The sequence below is a fragment of the Sprattus sprattus genome, assembly GCF_963457725.1.
Source record: "Sprattus sprattus genome assembly, chromosome: 16".
Classification (NCBI taxonomy): Eukaryota; Metazoa; Chordata; class Actinopteri; order Clupeiformes; family Clupeidae; genus Sprattus; species Sprattus sprattus.
In genome coordinates this window covers 13,920,670-13,934,685 of record NC_137914.1, presented here as the reverse complement: position 1 = coordinate 13,934,685, position 14,016 = coordinate 13,920,670, and the positions used below count along the sequence as shown (strand labels likewise).

At 41.2% G+C, this 14,016-nt stretch overlaps 1 protein-coding gene across 1 annotated transcript; it reads right to left on the bottom strand.

Moving 5' to 3' along the window:
- Positions 1-80: 80 nt before the first annotated feature.
- On the bottom strand, positions 81-12,152 carry mecp2 (methyl CpG binding protein 2). Its single transcript, XM_080854358.1, has 3 exons — positions 12,050-12,152; positions 8,172-8,549; positions 81-6,271 (listed from the first exon to the last, which is right to left on the bottom strand). The coding sequence occupies exons 1-3, from the start codon at positions 12,079-12,081 to the stop codon at positions 5,023-5,025; spliced, it is 1,659 nt and encodes a 552-aa protein (XP_080710484.1). The 5' UTR covers positions 12,082-12,152; the 3' UTR covers positions 81-5,022.
- Positions 12,153-14,016: the final 1,864 nt, after the last annotated feature.

The window sequence follows — 14,016 nt, the reverse complement described above, 5'->3', positions numbered from 1 at the left end:
ATACGGCAAACAAATAATACAGTAACACACTACTATAAAAGTAGACACAAACTATACTTTTCACTTTCAGGAAGGCAAGGACTTAGCTTGGCAAATGGTGAGTAACCACTGATACCTAGATAGTAGGATTGTTTTGTTAAAATAAATTTGTTGATATAGAACTTTTCATCCCTTTTAACTCTAAATTAAAAATACGAAAATAAAACAACAACTTTGGACAAAGGTAAAAAATACATACAAAAGGGTAATGGATGTCCTGCCACGCAACATTATAAAGTGCAGATATTAAACTCATTGTCAGAATGGTCATGGCTGGAGAACTCACTTGGCATTCTCTCAAATTTTGAAGCCAGAGTTGGAAGATATCATGTAAGCCAAGCTATGGGCCAATTTTCTTGATTTTGTACTAAGATGGGGACATCTCACTACTCCCAAATATTGTCCAGTGGCTGAAATGTACAGCCTAATGCAGATTACCAAGTAGATGTCTTTTTTGTTTTGTGAAACTGTCATTATTGCCCCAATACCTTTCACCTTTATACCATTATGAAACATAATAGTAGGCAAACACATGGTTGATCTCTATAAATCCCTAGAACACCCAAAGCACTGAAGACCAACAAGAGGCAAACACAGGACTCAGAATAAAAATACAACTACAGTATAAAGATAAGTTCTATTACTTAAACTTCAAGGCACAAGACTATGTTAAATCCACCATAAACCTTTCACTCCTGCACATCGGGAGTCAATAGCTTCAGGTTAATTTTGTGTTCTACTTGATCCCAAATGGGCATTCCTTCCATTAGTTTGATGTCAAGTAGTTTACTTCAGTTAAGTTGGTTAGTCTCAATTAATTCACGCAAATGTAACATAAAAATGTTTTTGCACTTTTCATACAACACATACAACAGCCTATTAAATTTCAACATGTATAAAGTAATGGGTAAATCAAAACAGATCTACTCAGTACACTATTGCTTGAAAGGGAGAGGGGGTAATTGAAATCTTTTCATATCCCAAATATGAGTAGGCCTATATGATTTATATCTATAATAAAAACATCATAATTATCAACAAACAAAAGCTTACTTATATCTAATCCTTGAAACAATCTACTGTGGTGGGCACAGAAAACTCAAATTACAGAAATAACTCAAATAGGACTGCTTTACTTTTTTGTAATGTTCCGTCAGGTGTTGCGGGTCAAAACATTGAATGTTTACCATGAAAACAAATGATGGAATTCATCTGTATAACTACACTTCTGCACACATGCTCACAGCCTTTTGTTTAAAACTGCTGAATGTAAAAATTCCTACTTCTATAATACGCTAAATACCAGTCAATTGTTGGTGAGACCATAGCTTTTGAATGGGGTATGGTTCCTCAATGAATTAGAACATCATAGGGCAAGCAATGTCCTATCCTCTAGTGGCACTCATGCATACAGATACATGTGCACATACATTATATAGCATGTATTTGGAGTGAAGGGAAACACAAGGACATTCCATAGATAGCATGTTCCATGGCCAGAGGCTCATGAAACAGTTTCATGAGTGTGGTTCTCACTTGAAGCCCTGTGTATGACAAAGGGCCTCAAGCATACAAAAGTATCACAAGGAAAATAAAAGTATATCAGGTTATATAATTCACAAACCATTCACAAACAACCTGTTACTGACCAAAATTATATTTTCAGTAGTTGGCAATGCAAGATCCCACATTTAAAAATGATCAATGAGTCCACTATAGATTTTTTTTGTCTTTATTGGGTTGAAAGATAAGTAATTTAATCAAAGGCCACTTCTATCACCTAAGTCAATCTCTTAAGCAAGGCACTACCGTTTCTGCTGCAGCCAGGCTGTCCACGCATTTCAAATGGATGCCATGTTTGTTGGTTTCCTAAAGTCAACAGTGCAGATTGTAGACTTTTCTGGAAGGCATAACGCTTGCAGTTCATGTCTGGAGGTTTTGCAAGGCTATGTTCTTTTATTTTAGTCATTCAGTCACATACTTTCTTCAACCAAATGACATGTTGCACAGATCCAACAATATTGATATTAGTCACCTTTGTGACTAGGCGGTTGTTTCGACTCGATTTGTTTGCTTCGCTGAGTGGAAAACGGTAGCTACCCACATCCTCTCCTGGCTTCCCCCTCCAGGTCAGTCAGACGCACAAGATGACACCCAACATTTCTGTCAGGATATTTGCCTCTGGTACTGGATTGTTTTAAAATATGGTGCTAAATACAAAAGTGAGACAACATCGTTCAAAATCTCTTTCCCTTTCTAAGTCATTAGCAGTGGTGTACTACTATTAATGGTAAATCAGGTCTTTCTTGCTTTCTTGTTTTTTTGCAACCACTATCATTTTGCCAGGTTGAATATATGATGTAGCCCTTGATAGAGCGAGATGCTCTATTTTTCTCCATGTCCCGTCCCACTTGTTGGGGTCGAGGAAGAGGGGAAAGCAAGTGGAGGATGAGGCAATCCATTTCGCTTTCATGCCTTTTTTCATTTCAACAGTGAGAGCTTACTAAAACAAACGCAAAAAAATAGGCAAACATTTTGTTACGCCAAATAAATTCTTAGTGATTGCCACTATTCATAAGATCTACATATTTATCTAGAAAAACACATTTTGGTATGATACAATGAAAATTGTATATAACATTTTATATACAACCTAAAGCTCATAATAGGAAAGATCTACAGATCTGTGTATTCACATGCAAATGTGAAAAACGTTAAATCTGAAGCACTAAATCAGCACATTTTGTGTCCAAACAGGTGTCGTAAGGGGTTTGGTGTTTACTCTGTACATACGTATGAATAGGTAATTTCTATCTGTTGGAGTGTGAATATACACAAATTCACGAACAGTGCAGTAAGTTCATTGGATTTAGGCCTAATTATCTTAAAATAAAAAGATATCTTGATTAATGTCTAGGCAACGGCGCATTTAAATTATTCCAAACAATCATACGCCCAATGTGCAATAACCCACAGTAATATGGATTTTTAAAAGGGGAAAGGCTTTTTAGAGACTGTATACCAGTCTAAGTAAAACAAGAAAGATCAAGTTGCTCTGGGAGCACTCTTACTAAGATAATATTTAAACTGTACATCTTCATTTTGCTCATGGGCAATTCTTAAATATCGGTAATATACTAGCCCAAACCAAGACAGTCTGTGTTGTATTGTATATTACACACTTTAAGCACATGGGAATAAATGTTAACCTGTTTCCAAAGTTCCTCAGGTTTTGTTAATGCCTCAACCTCCGGACATGAAACGGACATCAGAGCCAAGTCACATTAGGCAAACCAACAGATTCAGCTTATGGTGGGAGAGGGCCTCAACTCTGCTTGGCCTGATAGAATCCATTTGTATTTCACAACAATAGTTGAACCATCATAAAAATAAGGTGCTTTTCATCTGAAATTAAATCAGATTTAATTTACATTTACTGCCTAGGGTTTTTGACGTTCTTCAATAAACTGTATTCCTCTGCTCATTTTGTGGAAGAAATCTTCACAGCTTGAAATTCTGTGCAGGAATCAGTGAATCTCTCTCAAGTTAGAGCCAGACTTCAAAACTGAATTTCATTTAAGAAATATTCCATGGTGCCAGGGTACTGGATTAATAGTAATAAGCACTACATTGGCTTGAAAAAGACAGGCAATCATTTAGGTATAAACTATTTGAAAATAGATACACATTCCACTCTATTTCGTAACATAATGGTTGAAATGGACATGGCATAAAACCCTCAGACAAAGACTTCACAAAGAGCCCATTTCTAAGTCCAACCCCTACTAATTTTTAGGAATCGACATTAATGACCAAGCACACTACTTGCAACATGTTGACAAACGCTTTGGAAAGAGCTTTGTTTTTATCGTTATAAGTTCCTACAACCTTGCTCCATAATGCAAAGTGCTGCTTATTTGTTTTACCTCAATTGACAAGCGTCATTAACCAGGATGACTGAAAATAGACAAAAACTGAGTGCCGACGGGTTTGTTGTTCAGGGTACAATTTGGGGACATGCAAATCTTTAGCGTACTGCTGATCTGAGGGGTTGGGGGGTTGGGAGGGGCTAGACTGTGCTTCCAGACATTTTCTTTTGTTTGTGCTTTAGCCTCCTATGCATCACACAAGTTTGAAAACAAAGGAGAAAAAAACAATCTCAGTACCATGATCTCATGCCGTCCTGAACATGACCATCTTCTGATACTTAAAAAGAAATGCCTCTCCTGTCCACTGCAGATGCACCCCTGTGAAAGGGATCAGAAGTGAAGACCTTATGGGAAAACGGAAACACCTGACCTCAGACGACATCAGTCGATCGCCCCGAATTCACATTTGCTATCAGATATTTTTAAACAGCACTCCAACTGAAGTTCTTATCGGTCACCTTCCAACCTTCCATCGGTCACCTTCCACCTCTCTTGGTAAATCCCTAAAGGGGAGGATCCACACAACTTATAGATAAAAAGCAGTTAGGCCTATAGCTCTCTACGTAAAGAGGAACACCTACAGTGCATGTTTGACGTACCCGCTGACTGCAGTAAAACAAGGAAAAGGTGATTATGGTCGATTAAGCCAAGAGGGGTGTGTTGTAATAAAATATGGCCGGATTGAACTGATGTAAATGCTTGTCATTACCTTAAAGCCTTGAGAAGGGTTTTGATAATGGTATAGATGTTGGATGCTGTGACTGTACATAAAAAAAAAGAAGAAAAAAAAGAACAAGGGCCATTTTTAAAAAGTTGAAATTTCTAACCGGGAAGCAATATGTTTTTTTTTGTGATTTATCAAACTGCCCATCCCCACAGAGAGAACATGTCATATCAGCTGCCTTTTAGTTTAAGTATGTATACATTTTGTGTTTGTATGTGTGGGTTATGTGTGTTTTTTCTTTTTTTTGTCGATTTTTTTTTGGAAAACAAAATCGGAAAATTCCTCCTTTTCCCGCTGCCAACCACTCTTTCCCAGACACTGCTCAGTCAGTCAGCTCACTCTCTCGCTCACTGGTGTCCTGGTTTCCACTGTCTCCTCCCTGCTTGGTCTGGGCACTGCAGAGGGAGGCACAATGTCTTTCAGCTCCCTCCCCTCCCCAGCCTCGCTGGCCTGATGCTTGCCTTTGAGGTCGGACGCGACCAGCGGCGTCGTTTTGGAGGCACAACTTCCGGTTCTGGTCTCTTCTTGACATGACGTTACTTCCTGTCTCAGCCGGGTGGTCGTGCTCAGGTCCTGAGGCTCGCTCTCTAGGTAGGCCGGAGGGCCCCCTTGCGTGCTGTGGCCCAGGGACAGCTGATGTGCCTGGGGAGAGAAGGAAGCGATCTCCTGCTCCAGTAGCGGGTCCTGTTGGTGATGAAGGTGGTGCTTCGGCTGCTGGCCTCCGCTCTCTTTCTTCTTCTGGGAAGTCTTGCCGCTGCCGGATCTTGTACTGGACCCGGTGCCGGTGCCAGTGCCACTGCTCCCGCTGGCTCCATTCCCGGGGTCTTGAGGGACATCCTTGTGCTTCCTCCCCAGACTCTTGGGTAGGCGTCCATGCTCTGTCTCGTCTCCTTTCTCTCCAACGATCGTCCCTGTCATCGGGCCACTGCTTTTTGTCCACGCCTCGGCCCCACTACCGGAGCCTGTGCCAGTCTCTGATGTGACAGGGCCGGGGCTCTCAGCCGCCTCAATGGTTTCTCTCGTCTTGCGCTTCTTAATTGGCAGCGCCCGTTCCTGCACTGGCTTCAGGGAAGACTCCTTCTGGGCTTTCTTCTTAGCATCTGCTGAAAGGATGGCGGCAGCAGCGTAAGACATGCCCGAACTCATCCCACCTGTGGTTGCCGACGCCGGCTTACGGCCCCGTTTTTTCGGAGCGCTCTGGGGCTCCGTTTCCGACTTTCTTTTCCGCCCTGGCCGCATTTTGGCAACAGTGACGTGTCCTGAGGTAGCGGCCACCTCTGCTTTGGCTGCTCCAAAGGGCATCTTGACTAACAGTTTTCCAGGACTCTTTTCCACAACACGCTTGACGGCCACCCCTTCGGTGGCTAGGCGCAGCTTGCCACTGCCTTTAGGGCGACCCCGTCCCCTTCCTGATGGCTTTACCACCTTGGGCTTCTTTGGAGGCTTCTTTTCACGCCTGGAGGGGCTCCCCCGACCGGTGACAGTAAAGTCAAAGTCATTGGGGTCCGTGGTGGTATCCCCTACTTTTTGGAAGAATGCCATTAACTCCACTTTGGAACGAAACGCCTTCCCTTCCGGGCTGAAAAAGAAAAAGACAGGTGCCACTCGAATCAGTGTGATTAAAAGATTTTGTAACCACGCTGTGTATTTATAACCTTTTCAAGATTTCAAATCTGACACAAAATCATTCCACCAGATCAACTGTTGTTACACTGCACTATAAAAACCTCTGCACCCAGGAGAAAAGCCATTTGCCTATCATTTCCATGCCTCACTCACCATGGATGGTTTCGTAATATAGCCATTTCAGATAAGTTGCAAATGGCACTAGTGTTGTCAGCCCCCTGATTTTTCGGTTGTAGAAGAAGAAAGGAAGAGGAGGCGGCAAAAATGGGTGAAATCATGCATACTACAGTGACAGACTCAAGGGGCTTTCCCAAACCTGTGTTGAGAGCTGAGCTGAACAGCCAATCAGAGTGAATTCTGTCACCGATAGGGTCTGCAGGCGATTCAACATACTCAATTGGCCAAAAAGCCGCTGACAGGGGTCCGACGCTGCGGGAGACAGCACAAAAACTAGGGCCACAGACACTCACCAGCGGCTAAGTGATGGCCAATGGCCGACCGTCAGCCTGGTGTATCACAGGCCTTAGACTATACCAGTTGTTCTCAAATGTGGTCCGCCAGTGCCGCGTAATGGTCCGCGACGGCCAAAAGCTAATTATTGCGACATTTCTAACATACAACTCAGAACGAAGAGAACAAAGCCAGTAGCCTAATCTAATAAAGAGTTACCTAATCTATTAACAAGGTCATGGATTGGTGGCTTAAGACAGGGACTATGAAAAGAAAATTAAATGAGAAAGCCTCTGACAGACAAGGAGAAGGTGCAACGACGAGATGGTTCAGCTTTATTGGGCAATATCCCGCTGCGGAGCTGCATTCAAACAGCGTTTTTTTCTCCCACTGAGAGAACAAGATGATAACTATATTCTGTGTTGTGTGACGTTGGATAATGACAGCTCTTAATTCCGAAATTATGTCTACTAGGAGGCATTTATTAATTCCAGTGGGCTAGCCTACTGTTGGTAGTGAATTACTGTGGTCGGTGTGCGCATCGTTGTATTTTGTGATACATTGGCCTGTCTGAGTGTGTGATGGGAGTATGAGGCTGTGAAGTCACACATGGAGCAGGGTTCCAGATGCTTTGCCTTGCGCATTGTCATATCTATAATCAGCCTACCGGTACGTAAAAAAAAAGGAGAGCCCACCCGCGAAATTCATGTGCCGCTAACAATTGTCTGGCGCCAGGTCTGTGTAGGCATGTTGTTCCGGGGATTTTCTATTTAGTTAGATGGTCCGCGAGTTTTCTTTTATTGGCTAAGTGGTCCTTGGTCTTAAAAAGTTTGAGAAACACTGGACTATACAGACCATTCAACTCTCATCCTATTTTTACATGCTCAGACTCCTTGTATTCAGTATACCAAAAGTATTTCAATCCAAAACACACAAGACTATGGCCTTGAACTTCTACAGTCTAATCTAAATCTTAGAAACAGTGAGTTGGTCACAGCGATTCTTCAAATTCGATGAGGTAGCTGAGGTCCATGGAGCTTCATCGTTGTATAACCATTCCACTATAAATGCTCAAAGGAATACATGTGTCAGTGCCATGTTGCTCAGTGAGCTGTGAAACTAACCAGACCTCCCAACAGCAATATCATAACATGACAGAACACTTAATTGTCACCACAAAAAATCCAATCCATTCTTCCCAGTGTTGGAAAATATGAATATAAGAAGGACTGGTGAACAAGCCCCGGACTAGTCAACTGAACGTATACGTGTCAAACCCATCCCTCGGTGCAAAAGTGTGGCCTGAAATGTTAACAACTTAAGGCTTAGACTTAACAGCATAACTCATAATGGTGGCGCAACATAGCTGACCAATGACATTTCAATTCCTAAGACGGACTCACTTGATTAGGTAGACGTCATACTTGCCGGCGGACCGGCCTGACTTGCGCTGCTTCAGTTTACGCGTCCAACCCTGTGGTAGCGAGGGGTCGTCGTACAGCGGCCCGCGATCTCGTATGATGGACCGCCGCTGCCTCATGGAGGCCGAGGATTCTGGGGCCTCGGAGCTGGCTCTGGAGGAAGGGTCCATTGACTCAGATTTCCCAGAAACCATCCCACCTGCTGGCTCCTCTGATGAAGGAGGATGCGGCAGCGGACCTGATGTGGTGGACTCCACCTTCTTCTCGACCTCATGGCGTTTCCTTCTGCTTTTCTTTACTTTCTGCGTCTGTGGTAACGTCTTTTCCGTGGAGCCCTCCTGGTCCTCACTCTTCTCACCACTGTAGGATGTGATGTGAAGAAAGGTTAGTGAGGAAGGAATAGGGATCAGATCAGTAACCTCCGTCACATAGGTCAAGAGTTATATTTAATGAGCAAGAGTTCTGATACACTCTCACCTCCCCCATGAACTGTATAGCGGTTAGTCACAGATGGACAGCAGAATCGCATCTCGACTGATATTGACCAGAAGTTTATAGGACACTCTATGGGGTTTTCAAATGGACATGAACTGTGAACAAAGCAGGACTGCCACCCGCTGAGTACATCAAATGTGTGACTTTATTCTTAATATGTTCCACCATCTGGCACTTTTACTGACACTGGCATCAAACAGTGACATAACGTCCAAATGGTAATAAATGTACCATAATGATACTAAAACTACATTCTAAAAACTGTATTACTATAATAACATTCAGCAAAATGTGATAAATACACACTATATAATTGGGTGCACAGTGTCATAGGGGGTGTCACAGGCCTTTTGAGTTTGACACTTAGCCTTTCCTGATTCCTCAGTGTTATCAATCAGTTTTACTGTGCTATATAAATCATCTCAAAATTACCATCTCTACCACTCTTGGCAAAACTGATCAATGAAAAACACAGAAAATATAACATTATATAGTTAAAAAAAAAGGCATTTCTCTACATTCATTTTGAGGTTTATTGTAAAAACAGGAAAGCCGCAATAGCTACACATCTTTCGATGACACTGGAAATGTATGATGAGAGCACTATTTTAACATTTACTAACAAATTATCTGTGTACGTCCCCTCAAAACAAACACTAAGCCTGATTGCAGTGCCAGCCGCGGATCAATACTCAAGGGTCTGGATAGACTCTTGTCATTTCTATTGTCGACTCCCATTTACCAGCCTATATGTGACGCCACACTCCCAGGTTTGTTCTCAGTTGAACTCAATTTTAAATGGCTGTCTAGTTACAGAAAATGGAACTGGTCAAGGGGTCAAAATGTGATCCGTTGTTTAAGAACTGTTCTACCCTCTCACGCAGTTTAACACAGACACCTATGGAGTGTGTATCAGGTAAATTATTATTCCTAATATCACTTCGACCTGAAAAATATCTTTAAATTCTATGCGGACCAGAGGGCATGGATCTGCACAAACCTAATGATGAAGACAAGAAGTACTGAGTTCTGATGAGAATGAATTGGAGGGTACACCTATTAGGAAAACAATGTCATACTGTCAGACTGAAAAAAAACTCTGACATATGTGGCTTTCACATAGTAAATGATGTATGCGTCTATAGACATTCTAGACAAACTTGACTGAACAATGCCAACAGAAACTGTATGTGCTTACCTTTATTTTTATCTCAATACTGAATTGAATAGGTATGTGACATGTTTGTATCAATAAATATGTTAGTGCACAGAACTGAAGATGCAATTCATGCTCATCATTGTAAACCATAACAAACAAATTGACAACTTCCTCTACATAACACCATTCTAAAACACATTTCCGTCAAGAGGAAGTGAAAAGCCTATTCATGTATCCTGTTTTCTCTCTTAAGATACTACTCTGATATTGACAACTCAGTAATATTTACTTGATTTCAGCTTCATATATAAAAAACAGGTGAAAAGAACCAAAACTATATTGTTTTCAAAACAGAAAGTTTGTCACTGTAATCATAGCAACATTGTTTCATAATTTCTACACATTCCAACAAAGCATTGCACCTTCTTCTCATATGACCATATGAAGTTTGGTAATTACACATTTCATGTGTGCTTCCACATAAACAAATGTGTTCAAAGCCAGCTGGCATAACACTGCATTGTACTCAAAATGAACGTTTTAAGGGCTTACACTTACTCACAAAAAATAGTATAATGTGCATTTGGAAAGGGAGATAATTGAATGAACAGTAATGTGACTGATTCTGCAAACATAATTTTATTTCTTATGAAAACAAATGGGCAACACAGTTTCTCGATGATGCCCGGGCAATAGGCTTACATTTCTGTAAACAGGGAAATTGTCCACGGACATTTAGCAATATACAAAACCAGTTTAAAAACATAGTTGATCAATATTGTACAATGCTGACATAATTCATAAAACTGTGCATACGCTTTGAAAAAGAACATCCCATATAAATATTATGCATAAACCATGTCCCTGAGAAGAGGATCCTGCAACCCCAATCAGAGCCAATAGCTTTGCAGCTCTCCCTTTCCCAAATACACCAGGCATAGTCACTTATCCAGTATATATGAATACAGATATGTATACCTGCGCTGAAGATAAACAATTGTCTAGATGTGGCATCGAACGAAAGGCCTTATTAAATCGCTGTAGAGTACTGAAAGTTTAAACACATTGTGAGGCTTGCAAGTCATCCACACTAGAGATTTTGTTTTCACAAACGGCGAGCTGCTGTGAAGTGACTAGCGCCCTTAACTTGTATTTGTTAACAATAAACCATCACTTATTGCATTGTTGAAAAGTACCTGACAAATAGCCAATTATTGTCTTAATTTAAATCATTGATTACTTCCTACTGGGGGAGTGCATGGAACACTTCAAAACACGGTGGCTCAGCATTGTCACTGCTTTTAAGCACAACGCATAATGTACATAAAGAAACCAGACAAGAAACCAAGCAGTGAAATTAGACTAACAGTAACTTCCAGTCCACGCGTTGGTAGTTTTACACAGCTTTACTCTAACAACCATCGAAGCTTTGAATCGTCTAGAAACATTACTTGGCAAGCTAGCTAGCTAATCGATGTATTTTAACTCATCCAACGCTAACGACAGCTAGGTCACTTGGTAGTTAGCCTTAGACCAAGCCCCTGACTGATGGAAACTCTACATACTGTATGGCAAGTATGGAAACATATTATATTCAAACAAAATCAGTGTGTCTTTTCGAGTAGTTAGTTTAGCAACTGTCAGCTAACTCCAGCTCAACTAGATCAAGGCGGTGCTGGCTAATAACATTACCTTGGCTGCAGCTAGCTAGCAAGCAAACTGGCTAGCAACTTCTGAACAAACATTTTAAAACAAGTTAGCAGCTTTAACCGACACATTAACCATTATTTGCCAGTGAGATGACAGTGATATATACACATCGGGTAATTTTATGCATTCGAAGCTCTAACGAGATGGACACATTTATTGTCATTAAAATTAATTAATGTTAGCTAGCTAGTTGGTTTGGAAGAGTTCTAAGAAACGTCAGTAAATGACACGAACACACCTCCTCCTACTAGTAGCTAGCTAATCGCTAACTGCAGCACAAAGTATTGCTATGATCATGCATGAGCAGGGAGAGCGGGGGAAATACAAGTGACGTATTCTCAAAGCCTTTGCTAGCTAGCCAGCTAACTTGCTAGCTGGCTAACATTTTAACACCCTACAGTATTGAAACGACGAATACGCAACTATACATTGAAACTACTGTCTTGCTACGTCCCCTGCGATTTTGAAATGGTGAACATATGCAATTCACACTTACATTCTCTCTTCTCCGCTCTCTGCGGCGGCCATTTTTATTTAAATAAATAATTTTCCAAAAAATCACGCAACATCTTTGTGGGTACCCCTCACCCTCTCCCTCCACTCCATCACTTTCGCACGCAAGATATCGCGAGACTTTCCTACCGTAACCAGAAAGAGACGTTCCCGCGAAGTCTGTATTTGCACAATGTTTTGGTAGCACTTTGTGTATGAAATAAAAATGATGTCGGCATAATTTTAGTTTGAACTGTGGAGGTTTGTTGATGATAATCTCTGTCAAGTCTTTCATATTTTGTTTTAACTGGCTTTCTACATAAGATTATTATTTCTCAGTTCTCTTTTAGTTTAATCAATGTTGGGCCTGGTAAGGCCTACTGGAACAGAAGCGGACCCTATTGAATTGCCCACCGCAAATATCCTCTAGCGATTTAATTTGGTTCTCTATAACATTACTATAAAGTCTGTAATTCATTATTAAGGGAGACTTATGAAGGATTGTCTACATGTTCCATCCGAGCTCGGTAAGAAAAGACTAGTCCATTGTAGAGCAAGCTGGGCCATGTCCAATGGTTCAACGTAACAGCTACAGACGTGGTTAAAGCTCTTCCCGAGGAAGACCTTCGCTTTAAATTAGGGAAGAACTACCAATAAGTAGACACAATGATTCAATTAACTGACAAGAAAAAACACACAACAACGTCATCCATGCCTCGATGCAGACCAGTTTTCCAAAGCAATTGCATCGAACAAATAGGCTGCTGTTCGAGCTGCAATTAATTTAATTGGAGACGTAAATACATGATAAGCAGCAGAATCGAGGGTCTGTTTGCTCTGCCCGTGCAGTAGGCTGTTTTGTTCTTTTAAATAAGCTCTTAGGGCTACCGACAGAGTTGCTGTCTGTTTATGAAAATACTAATTTTCTCACTGATTTGTTTTCATTCACGATGTGGCTTATCTGTTTATTCAAACTAGCTGTTTATGGTGGACATTTAGTTGCATCTGCGGAAACTGACAAGAGTTTGGACGAAAAAGGGCAACTTCAGCTCCAGAGGTTGCAACAGCTTGCAGGTCAACCACGTTACGGTGAATGCTGGTCACAGGCCCTGGAGAAAATCCATGCAAGATGTCGGGAATTTACGGATGAGACGCAAAGCAAAATAGCCCTGGCTTTCACACACTGTCACCTTAGAAGGTCTGTAGGTTGCTAACCAACGTTTTTCCGTGAAAAGGTTTGCCTCAGGGAAACTATCTCTGTGACAAAATTATAATTTACAAATGAGCATACATTTCCTAGGAGACCTGATTATTATTATGGTTCTATTTGTGTACTTCACACACCATTATATGCGTAATTTGCTGGAGTATGCTGGTTTGTGCAAAGTTAAGTTGATAATGGCATTTTGTGATTGCTGGTAAAGGTGGTCTACCAGCATAATTTTTCTTAATTTAGATCAGCTACAGATGGGACTTGCCTAAGAAAAATGGTATTTTGCTTATGGTAATTTTTAGCTGGCATACTATTATGTGAAAAATGGCCTAGGCTATTTTGTGCACTCAGTTGTGGGTACATTTGAGTTTTTTCTTTATAGATCAGACCGACCTTTTCCAGAATGTCCAGAGGGCAGTGAAGTCCGCTTCTGCACCCGTGAAATGGATCCTGTTGCTTTCAACACTTACACTGAATTTTTCACTCATGCCCATAGTATCTGCCACTACTTGCAGAGTGAGCGTTGGCAACATAGGGCTGAGAGCACCATTCACAGGTAAAACTGCCCTCCATTTTAGGACACAGAGGTGGAGGTTTGCAATTGCATATTGTCATAAACTGATTTGCAATCAGCTTATAATGGGTCAGTGCCTTGTCATTGGAAGTTAGTTTAAAGACAAATATTTCCTCCTGGGAACCAAGAAAAAAAGTGTCATCCAATTTCTCTTTTTTTGTGATAGCCTTAAAAACTCAAGTCT

What these genes read in the sequence shown, in the direction of transcription:
- mecp2 (XM_080854358.1), bottom strand. Translation starts at nt 12,081, where the DNA reads ATGGCCGCCGCAGAGAGCGGAGAAGAGAGAAT. An exon ending in GAGAGCGGAGAAGAGAGAAT is followed by an intron (nt 8,550 to 12,049) that starts GTAAGTGTGAAT and finishes CACATCCTACAG; the next exon opens with TGGTGAGAAGAGTGAGGACC. An exon ending in TATGACGTCTACCTAATCAA is followed by an intron (nt 6,272 to 8,171) that starts GTGAGTCCGTCT and finishes TTTCTTTTTCAG; the next exon opens with CCCGGAAGGGAAGGCGTTTC.